The sequence below is a fragment of the Hipposideros armiger genome, unplaced genomic scaffold (assembly GCF_001890085.2).
Source record: "Hipposideros armiger isolate ML-2016 unplaced genomic scaffold, ASM189008v1 scaffold_219, whole genome shotgun sequence".
NCBI classification, from domain to species: Eukaryota; Metazoa; Chordata; class Mammalia; order Chiroptera; family Hipposideridae; genus Hipposideros; species Hipposideros armiger.
This window is the reverse complement of record NW_017731569.1, coordinates 1651136-1663305: the sequence shown is the minus strand read 5'-3', so window position 1 is coordinate 1663305 and position 12170 is coordinate 1651136. Positions and strand designations below refer to the sequence as shown.

Sequence of the window (12170 nt, the reverse complement as noted above, 5' to 3'; positions counted from 1 at the left end):
TAGTTTTAACACAACTCAGGAAGTAAGGTGGTTCACCAATTCTCTTGAAAGGAGGGTATCCTTAGTAAATTTTCAAAATTCAGCACTTAGGGAAAACAAAAGATCTAATCAACTTTTTCTACAGTTTGGTCCCACCTATATAGACAGCCACTTCTCAGTATTAGCTCTCTGCTTTGGACAAGCTAATCTTTTTTCACAAGGTCCTCAAAACATTCTCTTTTCTAAAATTTGGTTATGCTATGCTGTTCCTTGCTCAGAGCCTTCTTTACTCAACTACAATCCAGACACATCGCAGGTCTTGAAGAAATTCTTCTAAAACTTAAACATTTTCAATGATGTATCCTTACTAAACATAGGTATCATAAATGTATACATTTTACCATATATAACAGAAGAGAAAAAATAACTTACCTGGCAACACTAAAACCATAGTAGGCCACCCAGAAGATCCTGAAAATTTCTTTAATTCTATCCAGGAATTAAGATTTTCATGAATAGATGTCAATTTTGGTCCATATCCTGAATTTTGAATAGTTCTGACAGGAATCAACAAACGAAGGACATCTTCTGACTGTGCAGTGCCACATTGAGGGTCAAACTCGATTGTCATCCACCGTACACATTCTGGAAACGTCACCTGAGGTCACCAGGCAAGAGAATACATGCATTTGTTAAGAAGAATTAGATTTTTGCTTTTTGTCTATCTTAGAAAGAGGACAACATACTGGAAAGATGATGTTTTCAATGTATTTATAAAATAAATTTTAACATATAAAATTCAATGTATTTAACTAATAGTTAAATATGATAAGAAATGAGGTATTAATGTTCAATATCAACTGTTCCTATACCCCACTTACAATATTTACTGCTTTCTACCTAATATCTAGTTGATATTGCATTCATAATATCTGTAAGTACACATTTATATCATTAGAAAAAATACTATAAAACGGTTTAGTTTGCATAAACATTCAGCTGCTTTTCTTGTGGAAGTTTATTTATATAGTAAATTTTCTATTTCAGTAAGTATACATTTAAAAATATAAGTAGGTAAATCAAAACAATTTGATAGGTAAAATATAAAGATATATTGATGGAAAATGAATAAATCACCAAAATGTAAGGTTTTAGTCACTTTTAGGTTATCTACCATTCGAAATATCTGTTACAAATGCTTCTTATCATTAGCAAAAAAATTTCATATATTATGAAAATAAATATAAACATACACACATAAAACCTTAATTTTTATATTTTCCTGACCTACAGTTTTACTGTATATATGAGTTTGTGATGGCACATAATTACATGTATTTTTGAGGCCACTTTTAAGCTTCCATCACCCTCATCATAGACAGAATTCTGTCATGGTAGGTAAAGAACAGTTCAGCAGGTCCTTGTCAAATGGTAAACTATGAATTGGTTGTAAGACATGGTACGAGCCTTAAGGATTTTATTAGGTATAGTATTAATCTAAAAAAATTACCTAGGACAAAGGCAAACATTTCGGTAAAGGATTTTTAAAATTCTCCATTTAAATTAAAAGTTCAACTTTGTTCACAACATAAATGTAAATTAAAGCCAAACTGAGGTACCATTTCTCCCATTATATTGGCAAATGGTCCACAGTTGAACCATATAGCAAAACCTTGGATTGCGAGGAACTTGGTTTGCGAGTGTTCCTCAAGATGAGCAAACATTCCTAATGCATTTTAACGTGGTAAACGAGGGATGTCTTGCATTATGACTAGTTTGTTTCCGGAATGAATTATACTTGCAAACCAACCAAGTATATTTTAACTTGGCAAATGAGCAATGTTTTGCAATACAAGTTGTTTGTTTCCAGGACGAATTATGCTTGCAAACCAAGGTATTACTGTACTCTGTTGGGGGAGCTCAGACAAAACAAGTACTCTCATTCATTGCTGGTGGGGACACAAAACAGTATAATCTCCAGGGAAGGGAATTTGTCAACGTCTGGCACAACTACATATGCATTCACCCTCGGACAGCAATCCCAGATCTGCAAAGCACAAGGCTTCTCATTCTATATTTCTTTAGCTTAGCAATGCCACTCCTAGGAATTTACTTTGAAGATAGGCTTCCAACAGTATGAAAACAAATCAAAACAATATACACATAAGGTTATTCACTGCAAAAAAACTGCAAAATACTGAAAACACCTTAATGCTCACACATGAGACTGACTGAATAAACTATGGTACATCTTCACTGTAGAGTACCATGCAGATGTAAAAAGAAAAAACGAGGATTATCTCTTCAAATGGATATGGAGAGATTTCTATACCCATTGTTAAATTTAAAAAGCAAAACACAAAAGTATATTTAGTGTGCTACCTTTTTTAAATAAAGAAGGAAAATAAGGCTACATCTGTCTACATCTATCTATCTGTCTGTCTGTCTACCTACCCTGATTTTTTCAAAAAGGAACACAGGGAGGATACATCAGGATATATACTGGAGTAAGTGAGAAGTAGAAAAAGGAAAGGACTTATAATTCTGAGTATATTATTCTGTATAATTTTATTTGTGGAAACATTAATATTTTACATATTTAAAAACTAAGATTAAATCAAGTAGGAATATACTCATAAAAATTGAGTGCAAATAAACAAATAAACCAACTTTATATCAAGCTGATCATATAGCAATCTCTACATCTACACAAAAAGAAATACTCCACATTACTTTTGAATATTGTATGTTGATTATGTAATGTAAGGGGAATTTATTCTAAAGACAAATATTATGCAAAGAAATCATTAATTTTACTTAATAGCTTTATTATTCACAGTGACATACATTAATGGAATGGGTATGAAGAAAAGACCTCTATGGTGTTGACTGAAACTAGTAAGGAGTGTTCAAAAACTAACGAAAACACAGTACAAGGACATAAAAATCCAACTTGAACAAACTTTCACTTGCCAAAGCAAAATCTGAGCATCAAAATGAATAAATGACAGCAAAGGATTATAACATTAAGCAAAAAAAGAGTCCTTAAGTTCATGACATAAACACATAAAACAAATAATTGAAAAAAATTTTTAAAGTGGAAGGGTTAGGAAAACTCTCCTTTATAATAGAATGCCAAGTGGAAGGATAACAGAGTTATAGAGCCATTTTGCAACCACTGTAGTAACAGGTGATTTGGGTAAGAATAACCAATGGATGCTAAAACTATTGGGTGAAAATGTGTTGGGAAACAGCATTTTTTTATAGTCTCTGGATGTGTACCCATAGACATTTCAAAGGAGAAAAAATATGTTTTTGATAACGAAATTTGCCAGCTATCACCTTAATCAAGTGACTAAGTGCTTCCTGATGGGTTGCACTGAAAATACATCACTTGCGTTGCTGCCCAAAATACGTAACCTAAGCCTAATCATTAGGAAACAATCAATCAAATCCAAATAAAAGGATATTTTTATAAAACCACTGATTGTATTTCAAAAATGCCAACGTCATAAAACACAAAGAAAGGCTGAGGAACTGTTTTGGATTAAAGGAGATAGAAGAGACCTGGAAACTAAACGTAATGTAAGAAGAGTGTGATTATATAACAGACCTTGGTTTAAAAAAAGTACCACAAATGCCACTACTGGGACAACTGACAAAATGTTTAGCTTGTAACATGATATAATACTACCATTTGTTATGATAATACTACTACATCAATGTTAAATTCCTTAGATTTGATCACTGTTGTGGTTATACGGAAACTTTACTGTTCATAAGAACAAGGTGAGGGGTCATGATGTTTGCATCTTATTCTTAAATGTTTCTACAATAATAAATATAGATAAACAAATACATAAATAAGTACCACAAATGTGGCAAAATGTTACCTGAAGAAGCTAAGTGAAACGCATATGGGTGTTCACTGTACAAATCTTGTTACCTTTTTCTATAGGTTTGAAATTTTTTGAAATAAAAAGATGAAAAACATGAGAAATGAACACACACACACATTCATCTACATCTGTATATGTGTGCACTTATACTAAAACAATGGAAGGATAAACTAAAATTATAATAAAATAAAATGTTAAGGGACAGAGATAGAAGCTAGACTTCTTTGAATATACTCTGTTTTACAGATTTGGCTTAAGACTATGTAATTTCTTAAATTATTACAAAACAAAATAAGATTTTAAAAGCAATTACTGAAAATCTAAAATAAAATAAAACAAATGATGCCAAAAGTATATTCAATTAGTGGCATAACTGCACAGAAAAGGGATTATTCCAACTTACTTTAAAACACAGTAATTGACCATACCCATTTTCTTTAAAACAGTTATTTCTTTATACATCCTAGGTTGGATACACCCAAAAGACAACACACACACAGAATGAATAATTAAGTGATTTTCTAATTCTAAACTTTCCAGGGTCATCGATAACAGGGATTCTAGAAGTATATGAAAAGACATTTAGGTGTAACATACTGTGGTCTTTATTTTTTAATTAGTAACATCGGTACAAACTCATGAGTTATTTTACCTTAAAAAAAATACATATACACATAGATTTGTCTAGACATAAATACATATATATTCACATATATAAAAATACATACACATATACAAAAATAATATGTGTCTGTGTATAAAGATATGTGTGAGTAAATGTACTAGTTCTGGGCACTATAAAGTATCTAAAAACAATAACCACCTCAGGGGCAATGAGCATCCCTAGTGCCAGATTCTGGCTTTTAAATACCTATCACCATTAGAAGAAAGGAGGTCAATTTGAAACCATGTCTTGTGTAAGCTCTGAGGCAGGAAATGTATAAGATGAACCTGGGAAATCTTACACCAGACGGCGAGGATACTAGGAATGACTACTGGGGTGTGTCTAAAGGACTCAGAAGATGGGCTGGTGGTGGAGGGGCTCCTGTCCAACAGAGACATTTGATCCAGTTTCTTAAATAAAATTCAAGAAAAAGGAGAGAGATGAAAGGGACCTATAGATTAAAAGAGATTTAGGAGACAACAAATCACAATATATGGATCTTACTTGGATTCTAATTCAAACAATAAAAAATGTGTATATTTGGTGACATGAAGGAATTGTTAGTTTTTTTAGTGGGCTAATAATATGGTTATTTTTATGGGCCCTTATATTTTAAAGATACATAATAGCTATTAATGTGCTTTAAAACAATATAGAAAGGGACAGAATGGGTGGGGAATAAATGAAACAGATTTGACCAAGAGTTGATAACTGTTGAACCCAGAATGATGGATAAATAAGGTGACTGTACTAGCTCATCTTTTTATACATTTACCATATTCTACAATAAAAAGTTAAATACTTTGTAAGCACATAAAATTTAAACTTATAATTGATAAAGTAGATGAATCCTCCTTCTCCTTAATTTACATGATACAATTTAAAATGTAAAGAATAAGGATTTTGAATATCCTATAATAACATTATATTTATAAATGTTTTACATTATGTTCAATAGAGTACTTTAAATCTTATATTGGGTATGTAAATTTTCAGAGCTCAGGCTGTGGTACAGATATCAGTTCAAAAAGTATGATTTTTAAGTTTTAATGGTTATATCCACTATTACAATATATAATATGCAGTTTAGCATTTTATATTGCACTGTACTTACAAAAATCTATGAGAACAGCTCTCATAAACCCTACAAAACTATACTCTTTAACGATAAAAATTCTGTCTTAAACTCTTTTGTGTATGACAGTGCCTAACTACTTTCTGATTCTCTATATTTAAATACTATAAAAGAAGTTATACTTTTGAGCTGAGGCAAAGTATCCTTTAAGATATCGTTATAGAACATCAAACCAAGTTTTAAATGTAAACTCTCCCTAGGAATCAGTGCCTACCTTGTAGTGCATCACACATGCAGGTTTATAGGGGTGCTCACTCTCTATGACAGCATAGTGATTAGAGGTTGTACAAGCAGAGAGGCCTTGTTCAGGCTGGTTTCCTGTGGTGCTATCTGTTGACTGATTAGGATTGAATGCAGGGGGCGCATACTTCTGATTCAAAATGGCAACTGAGGGAAGCAACTGTTGGACAAGGCCAAAGACTTCTACAGCCACCTAGTATAAAAAAAATGATTACATGAGATAATAAATGTGAAAGTTGCTTTAAAATTATTAATTACTATAATTGTTGGTTATCCTTATTATTAAGAATGTACATCTAGAGTTTCATCTCGCTAAGTTTCTGTTTAACTAGGAATTGTTCTATGGGAAAATAAGATTTATCTTAGATGTCTTAGCTGTTATATGAATAACCTAGTCTGTATTTTTAAACACTTTTGTCTTTTTGTGATCTGTAGTAAACTAGGTTTTACTCAATACTTATGCCAAAAAATCAATAGTTTATGATTTCTTCCTTGTCTTAAAATATCTCAATTTCAAAACATTCCTATCCTTTTACCTTGCTATTTTTATTCAAAATGTAGAAAATTTGGCATCAACCTCACAAATTAAAAAAATCTGTTATCTTAAGCTTTCCTTACATATCATGTTTCTAAAATATATTTGCCATTCCAAAATTCTTCAAATGTAAAGCCAATAAGTAAGCATAGTAATCCAGTAAACAATATTAACAAAACAGAAAGGTTTAACTAATAATAGATATGTCTGTCTGCTTGTTACCTATAACTCTGGTGCCTCAAAGATTAAAGTATTTTTAAAGGAAGAATACAAAGTCTAAAAAATTAATATTACAAAAAGATTCAAAGTTATAGAATTAAATTACACACCTTGGGAATAGCAGCAGCTACTGGTCCTATGTAGGCTATAATAAGGGGAAGCAGCATGGAAAACAGACTGGAAGAGCTAAGCAGTTCTGGAATGTCATCAGCTAAAAAAGGCATTAAAACTATAGTTAGAAGGTAATTTCATTGTAATGTATATGTGCTATACTAAATCTGTATTCTATTTTCTTGAGCAAAATTACAGTTGACGTTGATTGAGTTCTTATAAAGGACCTGGCACTATTTTAAGGGCTTTATTTACATGTGTTATCTCAATTAATCCATAAAAAACTGTTATTCTCCCCACTTTTTGGAAGGGGAAATCAAGGCACATAATGTTTAAGTACCTTGCCCAAACTCATACATCTGCAAAATCATAGAGCCAGGATTAGAACCTAGATTAACAGTCATGATTTTAAACCATTACTCTTGGTATCACACATGGCTACATATGTGACATTAGGCAAATTACTCAATCTGTGAATGCCTCAGTATTCATTTGTAATAAAGGAAAATAATAGTACCTCCCTTATTGGATGTTGTGAAGTTTGAGTTAATGTACATAAAACACTTAGAACAATGCCTGCACATAATAAGCATTCAAAAACTTTTGCTGTTATTAACCTATAACACCTTCTATTTTTCCAAGGAAAGCACTTTGCTGATGAACGTTTTAATCACTCATCCATGAACATAGCGCTGGGAAGATACATTGAATATGGATTGTGAAGACCTTTATATTAAAGGTCAATCAATTATTCCCAAATACTTGTTTCTAGTTCTGCTGTTTCATCAGAACAGGCTGGGGATTTATTTAAAAAGTGCAGTTTCTTAACCCAGCATAAACCCCTAGTTTGGATGGGCCAAATACTCTTAATTTTTAGCAACTTTCCCAAGTGAATCTGACGTGCAGCTAGATTTAAAAACAAATATTATAGATAACAGTAAGGCAGGGTGGGTAACAGTGAATGTTTCTGTAACTATAACTCTACTGCCAGTGTGGAGGATGACTAGATAACAAGATACAGAATGGGGAAAGGTGGCCTTAAGCTGATTAGGATGTTACCCATCCATGAAAAAAAGAGGACAGGTACTTGCACCACGGCAGCCTGAACTATGAGAGAATGATAGAGAGGAGGATACAAGCTGAAGAGTCTCCAGTGGAAGAACTCACAGGACTCAACTTAAAAAATTGAATGAGGGGAAAAGTTTAGAGATAACCAGACCTTCGGGTAAATGGCAATACCATTACTGGAAATAGGACACACAGGAAGAAAAACAGGTCTAAAGGAGAAAACAAAATGCTTTTTGACTACTGAAAGAAGGATAAAGCAAAGACTCAGTTTAATCAGGAGTTTTCCTCTTACGAGGTTAACTAATAACAATTATCAGGTAATTGCTTTTGAACATTCTAAAAAATTCTGAATTATAGTATGGAGAGTATGACTCCTTCTAAATTAATTTATGTATAGATCTATAATGAATAAAACACTGGAATTCTACAAAATGGTTCCTCTTCAGTAATTGTGCGTAATTAATCTAAAATATGACTATTAAGAAAGTAACAGAAAAGTCTTACCATCCACAGCAAGAGCTCTGTGCAAGAGGTCTTTTGCAGCTCGAACAACGGTGCTTACCACAGAGAGAGCTCTGCTACAGTTTTTATCTTCTTCATTGGCTTTACTCAGAAGTTGGGACTGTAAATCTCCATCAAACTCACTCCTATAACATGAGTAACACATGAGATTATTTTACATGGTAGGTAAAAACATGATCTAATTCTCCGTATCACATCTATTGTATAGATCAGAGCTTCTCATTTCAAGTTAAAAAAGTTAAAGTTTAAAAAAGTAAATATGTAGTTATATAAAGTCAAGGAGTGATAGGGTCTCAAAGAAAAATAAAGCAGAATAAGGGCATAAGGTTATTTGAAATAAGATCAAGGAGTGTCTAGCTTAAAACTGATATTAAACAAAGGCCTGACCTATGTCTTAAAAAAAAGATCTGAGGGCAAAGTATTCAGGCAAAAGGAATAGTAAGATAAGGTTCAGACAAGAACAAGATTGGTGAGTTCAAGGAACAGAATGACAGCAAGTCTACCTGGAATGAAAGGAGAGTGAGGAGTGTGACAAGGTGGGAAAGGTACACAGGAGTCAGATCATGTGAATTCTGTAAGCCACAGTAATGACTGGAATGGGAATGGGAAGTTAGGAGAGGATTTTCACCAAGGGCCGAACTTGGTATGGTTTCCATTTCTATGAGATCACTCTGGCTGTGCTGTAGAGAACCGACTGTAGGAGGGCAACGTGACAGGAGGGAGACTGGTTTAGAGGCTGCTACAGCTATCCAGGTAGGAGTGGTGATGGTTTGGACTACACTGTTAATTATGGGAGTGGTATACAAAGTCACATTTAGAACATTTTAAAAGTATAGCTGCCAGGACTTGATGAACTAGATGTAAAGTGAGGGAAGGAAGGAAGTCCAGAAGGGCTCCAAGAGTTTGGCTGTAACAGTGGACAGGGAGGACGACTCTGGACACGTTAAACTAAGCTGTCTATCAGCCAACTCACTGGAGCCGCCTTAAACTGGTGTGTGTGACAGTGGGTAAGAGTGGGTCATTCCATTTCCTGCCTACAAACCCCAGGACCATAAACGACTACAAGTGTGTCTTTAGACAAGTCATTTAACCACTCTGTCTCGGTTCCCTCATCTACAAAGTGAGGTAGGAAAAGTGCCGCCCTTGTGGGGTGACTGTGAGGACTACCTGAGATACTAACACAGATAAAGCTCTTAGAGCATTGCATGACACACAGAAAGTGCTCTGTACACATTAACCATCATCATCATCTCAATAATTGTGACTCAAAGATATCAAAGAGGAACGGCCTGGATATGCAGTCTAGGGCCCAGAGGAGATGAAAGCTAGAGATATAAACTTGGGAGTCATCACAGTGGGATGGCATTTAAAGTTAAGAGATTTTAATCTTTTTAAATTTAGTTAACTTTTAAATTGAAGCTAAGGGTATCTATTTTAAAGCTTGCAGAAAAAACATACAGATATCTAAAACACTGTATTTTGTAGAAGATATAAAGTCTGTATAGCAGATGGTTCTAAGGGGCTCTCTAGCTTTTTGAAATACATAACTCTTCCCTGGTGCATGCTATGGTTTTTAATCTATAGTTTGAGAAACAGAATCATGTACTGTTTATCGTAGTGCTATTTAACAGAAAAAGTTTTCGTGACTGGGGTGAGAGGACCAGAAACTATTTGTATCTCAGTAGCAATATACCCAGATGTAGCTATTTAATGCCTATCATTTCTATTCTATTTCACATGGAGAAAGGAGGCAGGAAATCGCATCTAGCGAAACTGTTTTGTGCTATCTGTCTAGTCAACGTCCCAGGCTGTTTATGAAGGAAACAGAGGAAGCAGCAAGCCTCTGAAAGTTATTTGCAACTTCAGTGATTCGATGCTAAGTCAGGCTGAGGACAAATGGATGACTGGTCCTCACTCCTCCCTAGGGGTCCAGCTAAGCTGCTAAAAGAAAAATTCAGACTCAGTGAGAAATGTATACTTAAAAGGTTTTTAACCCAAAATTGTTATCATTTTTTATTTCCTACTGTTTACATAAGGAATGGCTTTTGCTAAAGATATTATGAGAAATACATCATTATATATTCTAGGGCCCCAAGAAGTGGATTCACGAACATCAAAATATTCTGCACACTGGACAACAGAATCAAGGCAACACTAGCACTTGGGTAGAGTTAATTGGTCATAAACTTTGAAAAAGAAATGAATACATTCCATTTAAATTTGAAACTGTAGATCACAAACTATAAAAATGACAACAAACAGCACATCTGACCAGTACATAATAAGTTTCAAAGATATTATAAAAATGGCAAAAAAATCTTAAAGTGTTCACCTTTATAGTAAAACTGAATTTATATAATGAAACGAGACCCTTTTATATAAATAAGTATAAGTACCATGTGCAAGAAAGATTCACTATATAATTTAATTATAACTACCCATTTAGCATTTTTTACATTGTAAATTATGTATGTTCTAACTTGAAAATAGTTCCCTAGCTCTATACACACACCTACCTATAGTAGAGTATCTGTGGAATCTGTCCTCTGGTTTGGTTTGTGCCATTGCTACTCAAACTGCATGTGCTGAACGTAAATGTCACACCATCAGGGCACTGAACTGTGGTCATTCCTCCATCTCCATTGGCTGTACGGCTTCCATAGTTTCTCAAGCGCACAGCATATTTAACATTTTCCTTCACAATAAAGATGTAAAACATGTTTATAATTATTCACAATGTACTGAAGATATACAAAAAGACTCTGCAGTAAACTGGGCAAATACAGTGAATTTTTTTGTCACATATACATACACACACACGATTTGGCTATATGAGTTTTTAATGACTCAAAGAGGATGATAACTAACACTTAGTGATGTTTACTATTTAACAGAAACGGTTCTAAATATTTTATGTGATTTAATTAATCTTTAAAATGACCTCATGAGGTAAGTACCATTATTATCCCTATTTTACAGATGAGGAATATCAAGCACAGAGAAATTAAGTGACTTGCCCAAAGTCACAAAGCTAGTAAGTGGTGGAACTAGGATTTGCATACGGGCAGTGACACTCCAGTTCCTGCTCTTAACAAGACTGGAAAGGGTGTTGGCCATAATAAAAGACTTTAAATACATAAGATAATATTTTTCTTTGATGAGTTTAACTTTTGAAATAATTTAAAATAAAGGAAAAAATAATGGTGTGAGTCCATTATATTTTTATTTTAAGAGATAATCAGAGATAGAGATAGATAGGCAGATATGGAAAGAAATATCCATAAGAAAAACTTGTCCAAAATATCATGCACTATACATAGAAAATGTGAGAAATAGATATTGGTGCCTTATGATTCATGATATAAACTTCATAATGAAGGTTTTTTGTTTTTTTGGTATCTAAACACTTTTTGATGAAGTCTCAGTGAATTTACCTTACCCAAAATTCTGCTACTCTAGAATGAAAACTATTACAGTTGAATTCAAAATTACTCTATTAATAATTACTTTAGTATTAAGTACAATTTGTTTTGCTAAATAGTTATTTACTGCTAGACAATTAAGTTATATAAACTAATAGTAACCTTAACAGTTATTAGTATTGTTAAGACCATTTATTTATTTATTTTTTATTTTTTAAATATTTTATTGTGGAACCTGGGGAGGGGGGAACAGCGTTGGGGAATCAGGGAAGGGCAACAGACATGTTGTCCTTTTGTTCTTCAGTCTAGTTGTGGAGGACGTTGCTTCACTGGCCCATGTTGGTATTATCATTGCACTCTTCCCCAGTGAGGCAAT

At 33.4% G+C, this 12170-nt stretch overlaps 1 protein-coding gene across 1 annotated transcript in view; it reads right to left on the bottom strand.

The window, feature by feature from the left end:
- MYCBP2 (MYC binding protein 2) overlaps positions 1 to 12170 on the bottom strand; it is a 270913-nt gene that overhangs the window by 110688 nt on the left and 148055 nt on the right. Inside the window, exons 37-41 of the mRNA XM_019654304.1 lie at positions 10889 to 11067; positions 8355 to 8497; positions 6782 to 6882; positions 5892 to 6110; positions 412 to 637 (exon numbers count right to left, since the gene is read on the bottom strand). Coding sequence (XP_019509849.1) covers positions 412 to 637; positions 5892 to 6110; positions 6782 to 6882; positions 8355 to 8497; positions 10889 to 11067 — 868 coding nt within the window. The remainder of the gene's footprint in view (positions 1 to 411; positions 638 to 5891; positions 6111 to 6781; positions 6883 to 8354; positions 8498 to 10888; positions 11068 to 12170) is intronic.